Raw genomic sequence first — 17,631 nt, 5'->3', positions numbered from 1 at the left:
AATGTACTAGTGTCCTTGTTGTTCTTGCTCACAGCTATCCAATTCGGAGATCAATATGGTCATCAATCTATAGGTTGTTTTCCTCATTTTGGCCTTCAACTCAAATTTTGGGCTTGACCACTGATGTGAGCAGTTTTGATACTCTTTACTTGTCGTTTAGATTATGGAAAATGATATGTCATTACTTTGTCTTTAATAGGGAATAACTATAATGTTCTTTTGGTCAATCTCAAGTTCATTTTGACATGTAAGACATGATGTTCTTGATTTCTTTCATAGAGAGATCATTGATTTTTACATGAATATATTTGATCACCTATATTTGAATAGATCACTAAAAAACACAAGTTAAAAAACAATATAATCATAATTAGTGATTAATTAACTATTTGTTTATCCTCAAAATACTTGATTTAGGATTTTGCCTCTACAATGGTAAACTTAGATACGCGACTTATGATAAGGAGTTTTATGCCATTGTTTGTGCACTCCAACATTTAAGTCATTACTTGTTGAATAAATAATCTGTTCTTTTTTTCGATCATGAAGCTCTAAAGTATTTGAATTCTCAACAAAAGATCAATCACATACATGCTCATTTGAGTGAGTTTTTACAACCTTATCTATTCTTACTAAAATATAAGGAGGAAGTTCATAATATTGTTGCAGATGCTCTTAGAAGGCATCACGTCATAATTTCCACTCTTCAAATGAAAGCAATTGGATTTGAGACAAATTTTTGGAAGTTATTGAATTTTTAGAAGTTCTAGAATGTCATTGAATTAAAAACCTCTCAAGACTACTTCATACATGAAGGATTTTTGTTTAAAGGAAAGACCTTGTATATTCCTCTTTGCTCACTACAGGAAGCCAATTGTACAAGAAGTCCATGATATAGGTTTATCATACCATTTTGGATGAGATTAAACTACGACTTTAGTGAAAGATAATTTCTATTGGCTGAGACGTGAAAAAGATGACAACAGACATATTCATATATGTCGCATCTACGACTTGGCCAAGACTAAAAGCCAAAACACATAATTATATATGTTATTTCCCATTCTAGAAGCACAATGGGAAGATGTTAGCCTGGATTTTTTCTTTGAATTTCCTTGAATTCAATGTCAGAAGGATTCTGTGATGGAAGTTGTGGACATATTTACCAAAATGATCCACTTTAACCTATGCCAAAAGACCAATGGTGTGGTTCAAGTTGTTGACTTATATTTTAAGGAAATAGGAAGAGATGTCAATAAACATATTCATATATGTTGAGTCTGCCACTTGGCCAAGGCTAAAAGCCAAAACATAGGATTATATATGTCATTTCCCATTCTAGAAGCGCCTTGAGAATATGTTGGCATGGATTTTTCCGTGTATTGCCTCGAACTCAACGTTAGAAAGATTCTATGACAGAAGTTATGGACGTGTTTCCCAAAATGACTGTTATGTCAAAAGACCAATGGTGTTGTTCAAGTTGTTAACTTATATTTAAAGGAAATTGTTCGTCTTTATATCATTCCAAAAACTATCACTTATGTCTAAGATGTTAAAATTTTAGGTCTATTTTGGAGAACCATGTGAGAAAGATGGATACTAAGTTTTAAATCAATAGTGTTAGTCTTCCTCAAACAGATGGAAAGGTTGAAGTTGTTATCAATAGTTTAGGTAATCTACTGGAAAATGTCATTTATAGGTGGTTTATGAAACTCGACCACTTAGTCCCTCTAGACTTAACACCCTGATTGGATAAGCAATAACCTTGTGCAGATAAAACATGTAGAGAAAAAGAAGTCATGATACTGCACGAGGTTCGAGATTGAATCAAGAAACAAAATTCTAGATACCAGACTAACTGTGATAAGCACAAAAGGCAACAAATATTTAAAATTAGAGATTTGGTATGGATACACCTACAAAAATAGTGATTTTCAAAATAACCAAATGCCAAGTTTTCACGACAAGCTGATGGTCCCATCAAAATAGTGTAGAAAATCAATGACAATCTAACAAGGTAGAACTGTCGGGAACCAATGGTGTCGCAACAACCTTCATTGTTGTCAATCTTTTATCATATTTGGATGATGAAGTAGAAATAAACTCGAGGATGAGTTATGTTTATCTTAAAGACTATGATACATATTGAAATCAATCATAAGCCTCTCCATTGCCACCATTCTAGTATGCTAGTTTCACCATTGCACCACCTTATGTTTGACAATATCAATTTTTACTAAATTGTGTTTTCATTTATCCATTAATTACTACCACTATTTCAACTATAAATTGTCCTCTAGGATTAGTATAAATAGGGTCAATACCTCTATGTAATTGCATATTGAAGTTTATAAAAACTTGAGTGTTATCTTTTGAGAGTTAGATAGTGGATTCTCTTTAGGCTTTTGAGCCAACCACTTAACAACTATTGGTTTAGTTTTGGGTATTTCTTCTCATTATAAAATTAATTTGTTTATACAACATTATAAAATTAATTTTAGTGTTTGAGCTAAGTTAGGTTGACATGATTATTATTGAATTATAGAAATATATCATTATGATTATGTATTGCAAGAAATCAATGGCACATTAATGCTTAACATATATGAACTATGATATAAGAAATTTGGGATTGTGATTTAGGTTTAATAGGATTTGAGTCAAATACTTTGTTAACCTCAAATTTATGATTATTACATGTTTGGATTAAGCATCTTAGTTACATAAGAGGCTAAACAATAACATTCAAATTCTAGCCGATTCTAAATGAATGTTTAATCCAAAAATACTTGTGACTTGTTCTTGATTGAATCTTATATAAAACAACTTTAGCAAACCTTGTCTAGCATTCTAACTATCTTTTAACTTTGTTGTGAAGTTGAACAATAAACAATTCATATGTTGACAATTTTACTTTCTTACTATGTTCCTTAGTATGGTTCAATTGACTTGACTTAATTTCTATCACGCTACTCCCCCATTTAAACACTAGCATACTCTACACACATAACTTAGCTAACTCCATTAACTCGTTTAAGAGTATACAAACTCTTCCTATCACTTTTTTGGTCCAATCAACTTTCTATACATTAGGTAAATTATTTGCAAAGAGTGTAGGAAAACTTAAAGCACAATTACCATATGGTCTAGAATACATAAAAAATATGTTTGAAAACATGATGTGGAAATGGCTAAGTCGAATGCTGATAGAGCGATACAATTCAAACGAAGAAACTAATATTCATGGTGAAAGAAATTAATATACATTTGATAATGGTGTGGTTGTAAAAAATTTATTACGGTGTGCCACAATTCAAACATGTGGAGAACTAAAATAACATGAACAAATACAAGTCACATGTGCACTGAGATAGACCTTAAGAAAAAGGTTAACCATAAAGATGCAAACCATGTATTGTCATAAGTCATAATAAGAAATTTTCTAGTACAAGAAAAAAAATTACATTGCTCTAGAATCTAGGTTAAGAGTAAGTTATGAGTAACACTTGCAATTCTAAATTCAACAAGACACCTTTTATTATAGGCAAAATCGTGAGGCTTACACAAAAATGTGACTTGAGTTCGGATCATTGGCACTCCATGTAGGGACTAAGTTATAAGTCCTTTAGCCCCTTAACCTTAACTAGGAGCTACTATTCTGATAGTTTCTAAACAACACACAAACTCTTCAATCCACCAAGAGCCTTTTACTAAAGATAAAATAGTTAGGACTTATGCACAAAATCTAAAGTAGACAATACCTTAAAAGTGTGACTTGAGTTTAGAACAAAAAAAAAAAATCAAATATTCCTTGTAGCTATGTCCAACCATCGTCATAATTATTTTGAAAATAGTACAAATATATTTTTAAAAGTATTTTTATCGTCTTCATAAATTAATTAGTATCACCCATAAAGATAATTACTACCATAATTAATTTTGGATATTAATTTTAATTATATTTATTTCATATAAAACAAAATTGTTAGGTTTGGAGTTTTCACTTTGCTGTTGCTATTTTAGGTATTTTTCAAAACAAAAACAAAAAACTAGAAGAGTGAAATATATTTATATATAAAAAAATCTGGTATACCCATGTATTTAAGACAAATTTGTTTACCAAAATGGGCCAAGATATTGTTAAGTCCTTCATAGGTGGTCGGCCTATTGGACCCCTATCAATAATGACATGGTACACGTACATTCTAGACTAACTTACAATTTTTTTATCCCCACTTGTTGGTATCAATTTGGTCCTCAATTATGAGAGCAGCATTAAAATCATATTTTTGTATATGAAGACTAAGATTTTGGAGTTATATAAGTGTCCTTTCATACTAGCTGTAGGGAATTCTTTCATGGGCTCGAACTAGTTGTGAATAGAGATTTTACCAAAATAGTTCTTGAATTTGACTCTAAAGCAACCATTGACCTATTTGATACAAGATGCTCTTCACTGCATCCTTGTCATTATCTGACTAGTGAAATTAGCGATTTATTCGATATAACTGCTAAACATTTATTGGAAGTATATTTTTCGCGAAATCAACCAAGTAGTTAATAAGTTAGCAAATTTTAATCATAGTTTAGATATGGATTATAAAGTTTATGATGATGCTCTGCTATCTCTTTATCTCTTGTATTCGACATTTCCTCGGTGGTTTTCCCCCGAGGCTTCTAGTTTGGGTTTTTAGTCCCTTTTGATGAAAAGAAAAATATATATTTTTTAATAAATATATTTATAGTTTCTACGAAATTATGATATTTTAAGTTTATTTTTTAAATTTTATTTATTTATTTGTTAGTTTATATTTTAATTTTATGAGGATATCTTTTATGAATTAAAAGTATAAAATTTTTACAAAATTTTTTAAAATAGGCACATTAAAAGTAATTTAATTAAAAAATTGAGAATTTTTTTAATAGGACCAAAAATAATATTTTAAAATTTTATAGGAATTAAAAATTTATTTAACCTTAAAAAACTTTAAACTAATATTAATATATGAGTTTAATAAATTTTAATTTGATAGTAATTTTTTTTCTTCAAATTTAAGGGTTTTTTTTTATGGTTTGTTTAAGTGTTTGTATATGTGTTTAAATAAAAGGCGTTTATACAAATCGTGATTTTTACTCTTATATGGTGGAATTTTCCACGTTAAAATCTTGGCATTTTTTGTGCTTTTGATTTGATCCGTTTGTTGACATATATTCGATGTCTCTCTTCCCAAGTTCTTACACATTGAGGAAGTTTTATTTCTACAGCCTATAACTTTAATATTGTGATTATTTGTTTATGTTCATTAGAGTGCTATCAGAGTCTAGGTTCGGTTTTATAGGAGAATGATAATGGGTATTCTAGATCCTTGTATCAAAAGTTTTTCTAACGATGTGATACAAAGGCGTATTTTCTTGGTTGTAACGACAATAGAAATATAGAATGTGAGAGACTCATACTTGAAGGATCGACTGTTGGATTCAATTATGAGCGATTAGTTCTACATTGACTATGAATGAGTTGGATATTAGATACTTAAGATGTGTAATTCTTATATACAATGTCTTAAAATTTTAAGTGGAGATAAAGTGTCAAAATCTCTTGTGATTTTAGAACATTAGTCTAATGTTGCTTGTGATGCTCCCACAGGATCCCCCATACAAAGGTGATAATCCATTTTAAAACAAGATAGGCTAATATATTGGATTTCCTAGAGTTCATTTAAATCATATCGTATCTCAACTCCTAATTTAATATGAAGAATGAAAGAGAGAATGTGTTTAAAACTAGATATACAAGGATTGAATGGTAGAGATTACAAAAAAAATTAGGGTAAGTTTGGTTTAATAGAGGAAGAAACTTTTATAGAAAGTTGGAGGGGATGAGATGAAATTTATATAAATGGCGAGTCTAGTTCTACCAGAAAATGAGAGAGATTTTAATATAAGAGTGATATAATTTTTCTTCTTCTAATATTCTATATCATATTAAATAAAATGATAGTTAAATCATAATTTCAAACAAATATCTTATGGTCTCTGATATGATCCTATTTTTCATGATTCACTTTAAGGATCGTTCTAAGTTGGAAAGTTACAAATTTGAGTCAAAATCGCTTATTGCTGGAGAACACGATAAACAGAGCTACGAAACTCCGAATTGGACGATTCCAAAACAAGGTGAAAGATGACGTTATGAAACGTAAGTTAGGCTGTTGAATCACCGAAAGCAAGTATGTAGAACTTGAGATATGATCGTAGATTATTGAACACGAAAACTGATAGAATTTGAGTTTTAGAGTTTGATGTAAAGGAAACTCAAAATTATTATTCAGCAAACAGACCAATAACAAAATGATGCCACAATCTATGGGTTGATAAACCAAAAAGAACGCCACAAGGATTAACAACATTGATAAGTTAAAAGTGAATTCTTTCAATAACTCTAGAGAGCAAAGTCTCACAAAAATAATATTCAAAATCTCCTTTTATGAGGTTACAAATGCTTATTTATATTAAGTCTATCTCTAAACCTAAATGGGTCATAATTGACACCATTCTCTATGTCCATATTGGACTTACATCTTATTTTTTTTAAATAAACTTAATGTAAGGAAGTAAAGTATCTTCACTTACACATAACATAAATTAAATCAATAATAAAACTATTACAGTTCCAAATCAAAGCAAACTAAGAATTAATACAAACCAAATTAAAATAAATAAAATTCATCCTAATTTATTAAAATATGAATCATTTTCATACTCTTGAGGTCCTTATCATTCTCTCTTTCTTGAAGAAATTCGACCACGAATTTAAGCTCCATTATATTGTACATGAAGAAATAATTCAAACACAAGCTTATCACATCCACTAGGGTCAAATGGGAAATTGGAAAAGTCACCAAATGTGATAAGTCGGTGAAACGCATTTCCATCTTTAACAATTAACATCTTATCACATTTATAGTAAGTTAAGAAATTCTAAAGATGAGATAAAATTATACCTTTTGAAGTTGATATTTATGACCAAATTTACCTTATTTGGATTGAAATTTTTGGCAAACAATATGTTACTTTGTATTTGCAAATGTTTCAAAACAAGTTGAGTTTCACGGACATTCTCTTCATCACAAAAAAATGGTGACTCAATAATTTCCTTGTAAACATCCTTTTGAGGAACCTTTGAGTAGTTACCTTCAAGCACTAACATTGCTTCGTTCACCTCACTCTCTTGTTTGAAGAGACTTTCAATTTTACCATAATCTTTCTCTTTGCTTTCAATGTCAATATATTGATGACATTTCTCCTTTGGAGACACTTCTTCAAGCACTTGCAATAGAGAATTATCACAATTAGACAAATAGTTGGAGTCAACTTCTTGCCCTTTGTCCCTCAAATGTTTATCCTCTTCTTCTTCTTTCTTTTCTTTGATTTTCTCTTTCTCTATCAAGGCAAGCTTATTTACTTTTCTTGCTTGTTTTGCATATCCATTTTCATACAAATATTTTACATACTCTGGATCTAGTACATAATCTCGAATATATTGATGATACGAAATACTTAGGAATTTTGTCAAACATGTAGTGTGCAATAATTTTAATAACACATTATTATTTTTTTGTATATTCTTTTTTTTTTTAAGTGGCAGCAACACACAAATTAACAAAGAATAACAATTCAAACAAAAGCAACACAACTAGCAATTTAGGTTTCACAAACAAAAATGCATAAACAAAATTTTACTCAATTTCAAACCTAGAGACAAACTCTGATACCAAATGATATGATCATATTTGTCATGATTCACTTTAAGGATCGTTCTAGGTTGGAAACTTACAGATTTGAGTCAAAATCGCGTATTACTAAAGAACACGATAAACAGAGCTACGAAACTCTGAATCGGACGATTCCAAAACGAGGTGAAAGATGACGTTTCGAAACGCAAGTTAGGACGTTAAATCACCGAAAACAAATATGTAGAACTCGAGATATGATCGCAGGTTATTGAACACGATAGAATTTGAGTATTAGAGTTTGATGTAAAGGAAACTCAAAATTATTATTCAGCAAACAAACCAAGAACAAAATGGCGCCACAATCTATGGATTGATAAGCCAAAAAGAATGCCACAATGATTAACAACCTTAATAAGTTTGAAGTGAACTCTTTCAAGAACTCTAGAGAGCAAAGTCTCACAAAAATAATATTCAAAATCTCCTTTTATGAGGTTACAAATGATTATTTATACTAAGTCTATCTCTAAACCTAAATGGGTCATAAGTGACACCATTCTCTAGACCCATATTGAACTTACATCTTATTTTTTCTAAAATAAACTTAATGTAAGGAAGTAAAGTATCTTCACTTACACATAAAATAAACTAAATCAATAATAAAACTATTACAATTCTAAATCAAAGCAAACTAAGAATTAATACAAACCGAATTAAAATAAATAAAGTTCATTCTAATTTATTAAAATATGAATCATTCATGCTATTGAGGTACTTATCAGTCTCCATAAAATTTTTATTCAAAACAACTAAACTAAAATTGAAAATAATAACTTCTAGTATTAAAAATTCAATGAGATTTGGAACCTCTTATTCACTTTCTCTCCACCACTCTATCTCTCTCTTATTCTCACCTCTTGATTTTTTTTACTTTTTTAATGAAGAGAGAGAAAAAAATAAATGAAGAGAGAATGATAGAAGATTATTAAAAGAGATATGCAAATTTAACCCAATAACTTTTGTTTTTCCAATTTTGTCTTTAATAAAAGACATTTTGACTGAGTTGATGAATGTAAATATAATTTATAACATTCATATACCTTTATCTTTAATTTTTAAGTAATGTAAAACTTTTTTATTATACTAAAACAAGATTCAAACCAAAAAACTTTCAATATTTCCAAGTTGCTAAAAGGCTTCTAGAATACTTTTATACTTCATCTAGTGAACATTCTATTCATCCACAAATATTTATAGCTACATATCATTTCATATAAAAATCTTATGAACATACAAAAAGTCAAGAAAACCTACTAATCATGCCCTTTTATTTCTTCCAATAATTGTGGTGGAGGAAGCAAACACTATATAATAAGTCAAAATTGTCTGCTGAAAGGATTCCACTTTCATCACATTCCACCATCACAACATATTCATTTTCTTTCATATAAAAAGCACTAATAACATAATGAAACTACACAAGAAAAACCATGTATCTATCATACAAAATCATTTTCTTATTATTTCTATGCATTTCAAGTGCAAAATCACAAGACCCTTTAGGGGAATTTTGCAATAAAAACACAAACATTAGCATTGGAGGAAAATTGTCAACAAACATTGATAAACTATTAGCTGAATTAGCCCTTAAAACCCCTTCCACTAGTTTCATTGCTACATCATATGGTAAAGACCAAGAAAAAGTTTATGGCTTAGCTCAATGCAGGGGAGATATTAACACACAAGATTGCTCCAATTGTATTCAAGATGCAACAAGACAAATCAGACAAAGATGTCCAAACCAAGCTGATGCAAGAATTTGGTATGATTATTGTTTTCTAAGGTATAGTAACAAGAGTTTCATTGCTGATGTTGATACATCTTTTGGTATATTTTATTTCAATGTTGAAAATGTAACTGACCCTGAAGATTTTAACAAAAAACTTGGAGCTTTAATGGATCAAATTAGAGGAGAAGCTGTTATGCATAAAGAGAAAGGGATTGGAAAAGGAAAATCTATGTTGTCACCATTTGTGACACTTTATGCTTTGGTTCAATGTACTAGGGACTTGTCTGAGATAAATTGTGCTCAGTGTTTGGCTATTGCAGTGAACAATTTTTCAACTTTTTGCAATAATCGTAAAGGGTGTAGAGTTTTATATAGTTCTTGTTATGTTAGATATGAACTCTACCCTTTTTTCTTCCCTCTTGATCCAACCAAAACAAAACCTTCTAATGTAAGAAAGCTCATCGTGTATCCTTAAATGTCAAATGTTCTTGCTTAGTGCTTGGAAAATTATTGCTATATATCACTCTTTTAATACGAAATTTGTGAGGTGAATTTCCAAAATATATTTAGAATTTTATAATAGCTATATTAATGTAGCAAAATTAAATAACTTAGTATATCATTTGGTCAAGTGATTGTAATGCTTGACTTGAATTTATCTGTTAGTCATCAAACCATGCATTTGTTAAATTACTAAGGATTACAAACTCTTTTAATAGTTGTTTTCTTTTATTAATTGATATTGGTTTCTATATAAATAGAGACACTTTAGAGACACAAATAATAAGACAAATTCATGTTACGTAAGTCAAAATTCAATCAAAAATATTTCTGAGTCATTTATTCTTTTCTCTAGTACAAGAGTAAATGAAAGAACTTTATTTTATCTAGTATAAATTTGATGTAAATGTGCAATTCATTTCAATGATTTCAAAGTATCATAAATGAGATTCGTCGTGATTTTGTTTTATCCTTAAAAAAACAAAGACACAAAATGTAAGATAATAAGGTGACTTTTTTAGAAATATGCATCAAATTGTACACGTAGTTCAAAAGATTGATATTTGTCTAATGTATGTTATTTATCACGTGATTGTAGAGTTAAAATTGTATCTCATTAAAAATAAATTTGAGAGAAAAAAAGTATCCTTAAATATTGCATATTAAATAATTATAAAAGATGATAAATGAGCACATAAGATGCTCAGTATAAAGAGTTTGTTGAGAAATAACAAACTAACTATTTAATTATTTATTAATAGCCACTAAGGGAGTTGAAACTAACTTCTTAAACAATTATTATTTCTACTAATAATTTGGTCTAAGGGAGTTGAAACTAACTTCGAAGAAATAATTTATGATATACTGATGCAACATGTGAATCTTTATTTTAGCACAACTCCTTGAAATTTCGTGACGAGAGGACAATGTTATATAAATTTAAAGCAAATTTTGGAAAGAAGGATGTTTTAAACCCTATAATTTTGGGAAGATGAAGGATTTTGTAAACATTATCATAGAAAAAAAAAGATATATGAAGGTCATATGAGATGTCACACTATCATTCACCAAACATCGTTAAGTATTTGAGGTAAATAGTCGATACAAGTTAATAAAATAAAGATAAGTTAATGGTTAAAGTGATTCTTTTCAAAGTTAGGAAAACCAACTTAAACATCCAAAATAGTTTAAGGGTAAAATTCCACCCATTCCGTATTTTAAGGGTAAAACCCATCTATTTTAAATGTATATTGTAATGATTGTCTTTACTTTTAGACTCAGATAATAATTTAAATCATACCGATTTGATAAAAATAAAGAAAAACAAATTCGATTTGAATCGAAATCAATCAAGTCACTGTCTTAGCCATAAAGACAAAGAGGCACTACGCGAAAAAACGGCTTTTACAGCGCTTTTTTTAAGCCATTTACAGCGCTTTTTCAAAAAAATAAGCGCTGTGGAAACGAGCGCTGTAAATGATACAACAGCGCTTTTATAAAAGCGCTATAAAACATGTAAATACAACGCGCGCTTGTTATGCACATTTTACAGCGCTTCTTCACAAAAAGCGCTGTAATATGCACCCCGTCATATGAGTTATGGGTGTGCATATTACAGCGCTTTCTCACAAAAGCGCTGTAATATGCCCACCCATAATTTCATATATGGGCGTACATATTACAGCGCTTTCTCGAAAAAGCGCTGTAATATGCACCCCGTCATATGAGTTATGGGTGTGCATATTACAGCGCTTTCTCACAAAAGCGCTGTAATATGCCCACCCATAATTTCATATATGGGCGTACATATTACAGCGCTTTCTCGAAAAAGCGCTGTAATATGCACCCCGTCATATGAGTTATGAGTGTACATATTACAGCGCTTCTTCGAGAAAGCGCTGTAATATGTACACTCATAACTCATATGACGGGGTGCATATTACAGCACTTTTTCGAGAAAGCGCTGTAATATGTACGCCCATAATTTCATATTATGGGTCTGCATTTTACAGCGCTTTCTCGATAAAGCGCTGTAATATGCCCACCCATAATTTCATATTATGGGTCTGCATTTTACAGCGCTTTTCTTGTACATATTACAGCGCTTTCTCACGGAAGCGCTGTTGAAGGTGCACCATTAAAGCGCTTTAGAACAACATTTTACAGCGCTTTTTAAAAAAAGCGCTGTAAAATGTGTTATTTTTTTTTTTTAAACGCTGTAAATTAATTATTTGAAATGAAAAATGCTTTTTAGCTTTTTATGGCACTTTTTTTAAAAAGCGCTGTCTTTTATCATTGTACCCAAAATTATTTTTGATCCAAAATCACTTCACAATCAGTAGAACAGAACATATTACAGACAATCAGTAGAACAGAACATATTATAGACAATTAGTTCACACAATCAATAGAACATAAATCAGAACTCTGTAACTTTTTTAACATATATGTAACTCTGTAATTTACAACCTAAGTAACTACATTCAGATACATATATACAACCTAATTTACAACCTAATTACCTACATTCAGATCCATTATATAATAACTAACAGATCCATTATATGCATATATTGTGTCCTATGATCATTTACATATAATAACTAACAGAATATACATTATATGCACTAGCTACCATATAATATTCAGATCCCTTGCCCAGCACAAGCTATTTCCCAGAAAATCAAATAATTTTCATGTCAAGCACGTACTGACACCATTCTTCCTTTAATTCCATCAGATCTTCCTCAGAATATGATGGACTGGAATTGGCAAAGTACTGCAATATAAAAATTGAACATATTATATTAAGTTAGTATCAAATATATAGATAATTTATATATGAAAATCATATAATGCAAATACCGTACCGTTTCTGGGATAATAGTTTTATTCTTCTCAACAATCTCCTTCATGAATCTCAATATGTAGTACCCACAGTCGATGTTATTTGTTTGACGAGGGCACTTTATTGAGATCCATGTAATGTTATTAGACTTCTGCTTCGACACTTTAGCACCTCTTTGAGCTCGATAAACTTTTAAGGCACTATCGAATGAATAAATGTGATTATTAGAGCATGAATATTTATATATATATATATATATAAATATTCATGCTCTAATAATCACATTTATTCATTCGATAGTGCCTTAAAAGTTTATCGAGCTCAAAGAGGTGCTAAAGTGTCGAAGCAGAAGTCTAATAACATTACATGGATCTCAATAAAGTGCCCTCGTCAAACAAATAACATCGACTGTGGGTACTACATATTGAGATTCATGAAGGAGATTGTTGAGAAGAATAAAACTATTATCCCAGAAACGGTACGGTATTTGCATTATATGATTTTCATATATAAATTATCTATATATTTGATACTAACTTAATATAATATGTTCAATTTTTATATTGCAGTACTTTGCCAATTCCAGTCCATCATATTCTGAGGAAGATCTGATGGAATTAAAGGAAGAATGGTGTCAGTACGTGCTTGACATGAAAATTATTTGATTTTCTGGGAAATAGCTTGCTGCTGGGCAAGGGATCTGAATATTATATGGTAGCTAGTGCATATAATGTATATTCTGTTAGTTATTATATGTAAATGATCATAGGACACAATATATGAACATGCATATGGATCTGAATGTAGTTTAGGTTGTAAATTAGGTTATATATATATACGTATCTGAATGTAGGTAATTAGGTTGTAAATTAGGTTGTATATATGTATCTGAATGTAGTTACTTAGGTTGTAAATTACAGAGTTACATATATGTTAAAAAAGTTACAGAGTTCTGATTTATGTTCTACTGATTGTGTGAACTGCTTATGGTATTTGAATATGTTTTGTTGTTGTGTGCACTGATTGTGAAGTGATTTTGGATCAAAAATAATTTTGGGCACAAAGATAAAAGACAACGCTTTTTAAAAAAACGTTGTCCGGTATGGGCAACGGTGCAGTTGGTTCGAAAGCAACCGTAGGCGATACTTTGACATGGCCCGCGGGGATCGGAATATTGTGCAATACTTCTCCCGAAGTATTGTGCAATATTCCTTTTCCCACCTTCCGTTGAGTCGGCGAGGACAAGTATAGGACACATGTAGTGACACCCTACATCAATAGTTAAAACATAAGTACAGTTAATATATAAGTTTGTTTAATACATAAGTAATTACATAAGCAAGTAAGTAGTAAGTAATTAATTACCTCGGGAATACTCTTCAAACCGACGTTGCAACTCCCGGTTTCACTCTCCATTTGTATTTCAGGTTGGAGCTGAACCGGAAGTTGCTTGTCTTTATTCGTATTCACCAAGAGTGCCACTTGCTCCGATAAGATTCTGAGCTTCTCTAATACTTCCTCGTTGGAAGGTTTTTGGCGCTTCTCTTGAGGAAAAAAGCTTTTGGGAGTTACGCCAAATCCTTTCCCCCTCACTCGACCGGAATACTCAGGGACATTAAACACTTTCCCAAGAATGTCCCTGCACGTATCCTTGTTGCCCTCTTGAGTTTCAGAACTTTGTTCAATAGTTTCCTAAAATACATGTAACATTAAAAAGATAAGTTCAATAGCATTTTTAAAATACAATATTAAAAAATATTAAAGTGATAATATACTTACACAAAGTTCTACAACTTTCTTGACATTTTCATTATCAACCACTCCTTCTTTGTTAACACGCGCTTCCTTCCATAAGATATGACGACCCAAGGGTTGATCGGCTTGGGTGTCTTTTCTCTATTCGTTAAAATCATAAACAAAATAATACAAATTAGTTACACACTATAGTTTATAATACAAATTACAAGTGATGTTTAATTACTTACAATTTTTTGTTCAAGGCGTGCATATCCCATACGTGATTTCTTGTATGGGTGTTTTGGGTTGCTTGCCCGTTCGCGATTTGCCTTACTAATATTCTATATAAAAAAAAAATAGCAATTGTGTAAAAATTTAAAATACGCTACGAATATGAATAATAAAACACAAATGCTAATAAATTAATCACTTACGACAAACGCCGGGTCAGAACGTTTGGAAACAAATGCACTCCATTCATCCTTTGATATATAATGTTGATATATCTTTGGAGGTTCAGCATTTGTGTTTCCTTCTCTATCTTTTAGATAGAAATTTGAGAGATGGGATCTAAATCCACGATGGATTTTCCCAGCAACTCTCAAAACATATGACTTTCGTTCCTCATCAAGAACAAAAGTGGTCTGCAATGAAAACAATTATAAGTAATGTATTTTACAGAAAAAAAATTATAAATGACAAAAGAGTAGATCAAAATATTTACTTGAATGTCATTCCAGATGATATCTTTGGCATCCTTCAACGCCTTATCTCTCCAGTTGTCTATTGTTATTGGGACATTTTGACGAACAACAGCCCCAATGTAGCTTACAAACATGGAGCTGTTGGGGTCAACTGGCTGACCACTCTCGTTCCAGCCAACCTAATAAACTCATATAGTAAGTACATGCCCTAAACCCTAAAAAAAGATAAAAAAACACACAGCAAACAGAGTATATATAGTATACCTCAAATTTAATGCCACTGCTCCGTGCTTTAATCACCCTTTGCATGATAGTTGCACCACGTTTGACTTCTTTTTCGTAAGTCTTAGAGGTGCCAACTTCTTCATTTTGAACTTCTAAATCTTTGTTTGTATCCATTTAACTACAACAAGTTCAACATGCACTTTAGTATAACATCAACAAGCTCAACATGGATCATGCATTATTATAAACAAACTCAACATGTATCAGTATATCTTAAAAAAGCTCAACATGCATTCTAATGATTACAAAAATTTAATAACATCAATACCTGAATAATGATGGTTCGAAGAAAGACGAAATGCAAAGAAAAGAGGGTTTGCAGAAAGTTCACAGAAATATGGTTCACAGAAATACGGTTTGAAGAAATACGTAATGAGGGTTACGTATTTCAATGAAAATATATTGTGTGAAATGGGAGAGATGATCTTGGATGGAAATAAGGTTCGAAATGAAGGAGATGATCGTGGAAATAAGGTTCGTAAAGGACGGGATGATAGGGTTTGCAAAAGAAGAGAAGAAATGAAGGTTGAGATGAAGGTTACGTAATGAAGAGGAAACTGAAGAGGTAACTGTTATATATACGTAACACTTTTACAGCGCTTTTTATAAGCCTTTTACAGCGCTTATTTTGTAAAGCGCTCTAAAAGGCTTCTTTAGTTAAATTTTTAAAAGGCTCTTTTACAGCGCTTTTTTCAAATAAGCGCTGTAAAAGACCTCCGTGTGTTATTATGTTATTTGAATGCCTTTTACAGCGCTTTTTTCAAATAAGCGCTGTAAAAGACCTCCGTGTGTTATTATGTTATTTGAATGCCTTTTACAGCGCTTTTTTCAAATAAGCGCTGTAAAAGACCTCCGTGTGTTATTATGTTATATGAATGCCTTTTACAGCGCTTTCACACATAAGCGCTCTAAAAGGCTTCTTTAGTTAAATTTTTAAAAGGCTCTTTTACAGCGCTTTTTTCAAATAAGCGCTGTAAAAGACCTCCGTGTGTTATTATGTTATATGAATGCCTTTTACAGCGCTTTCACACATAAGCGCTCTAAAAGGCTTCTTTAGTTAAATTTTTAAAAGGCTCTTTTACAGCGCTTTTTTCAAATAAGCGCTGTAAAAGACCTCCGTGTGTTATTATGTTATTTGAATGCCTTTTACAGCGCTTTTACACATAAGCGCTCTAAAATGTCTCTTTATGTTAATTTTAAGAGGCTCTTTTACAGCGCTTTTCCCAAATAAGCGCTGTAAAAGACCTCCGTGTGTTATTATGTTATATGAATGTTTTTTAAAGCCTTTTACAGCGCTTTTCCACATAAGCGCTCTAAAATGTCTCTTTATGTTAATTTTAAAAGGCTCTTTTACAGCGCTTTTTCCAAATAAGCGCTGTAAAAGGCCTTATTGTTTTTGTGTTTTGTTATGTTATGTTATTTTTTAAACAAGCTCAACATGCATGCAAAACCCACATAGTAGTAACTGGTCACCACAAAAATCCCTTCCTCTTCACCAAACTCTTCTCCTTTTATGCATCTTCTTCACAAACATCAAAGCTTACTCTTTCACAATTCAATCTCCACCTCAACACCCTTTTTATCTCTTTACATTCTCTTTCCTTCTTAAATCGAAACTTAATTGGTATTCAGGATCATTGCCATGTTGCGAAAAATGGGTTTGTGTCTGGTGTTTTTGGGGATTCCCATGATGCGTACAAGGTGTTTGAAGAAATGGGTTTGTGTCTGATGTTTTTTGGATTCCCATGATGCGTACAAGGTGTTTGAAGAAATGGGTTTGTGTCTGATGTTTTTTGGATTCCCATGATGCGTACAAGGTGTTTGAAGAAATTAGGTGTCTGATGAATATTATTTTTAAAGCTTTTTTACAGCGCTTTGTCAAATAAGCGCTGTAAAATGTCTTTTTTACTCACTTTCAAAAGAGTCGTTTACAGCGCTTTGTGTGAAAAGCGCTGTAAAAGGTATAAAACACTCATTATTTTATTTTTAAAAGGATCTTTTACAGCGCTTTTTAAGATAAGCGCTGTAAAATGT

General features: G+C 31.1%; 1 protein-coding gene and 1 long non-coding RNA gene across 2 annotated transcripts; one reads left to right on the top strand and one right to left on the bottom strand.

The window, feature by feature from the left end:
- Positions 1-9,150: 9,150 nt before the first annotated feature.
- On the top strand, positions 9,151-10,061 carry LOC101509051 (cysteine-rich repeat secretory protein 55). The gene has a single exon (XM_004492151.4). The coding sequence runs from the start codon at positions 9,224-9,226 to the stop codon at positions 9,995-9,997; it is 774 nt and encodes a 257-aa protein (XP_004492208.1). The 5' UTR covers positions 9,151-9,223; the 3' UTR covers positions 9,998-10,061.
- Positions 10,062-12,433: 2,372 nt separating this feature from the next.
- LOC140919543 (uncharacterized) lies at positions 12,434-13,024 on the bottom strand. Its single transcript, XR_012162190.1, has 2 exons — positions 12,894-13,024; positions 12,434-12,802 (listed from the first exon to the last, which is right to left on the bottom strand). It is a non-coding gene; the product is annotated as an uncharacterized lncRNA (long non-coding RNA).
- Positions 13,025-17,631: the final 4,607 nt, after the last annotated feature.

Source organism: Cicer arietinum, chromosome 3 (genome assembly GCF_000331145.2).
Source record: "Cicer arietinum cultivar CDC Frontier isolate Library 1 chromosome 3, Cicar.CDCFrontier_v2.0, whole genome shotgun sequence".
Lineage (NCBI taxonomy): Eukaryota > Viridiplantae > Streptophyta > Magnoliopsida > Fabales > Fabaceae > Cicer > Cicer arietinum.
Note: the sequence above shows the minus strand (reverse complement) of the source record. Positions and strands in the feature narration are given on the sequence as shown.

Bases quoted from the DNA above. Each gene is read 5' to 3' on its own strand.
- LOC101509051 (XM_004492151.4), top strand. From the start codon at position 9,224: ATGTATCTATCATACAAAATCATTTTCTTATTATTTCTATGCATTTCA.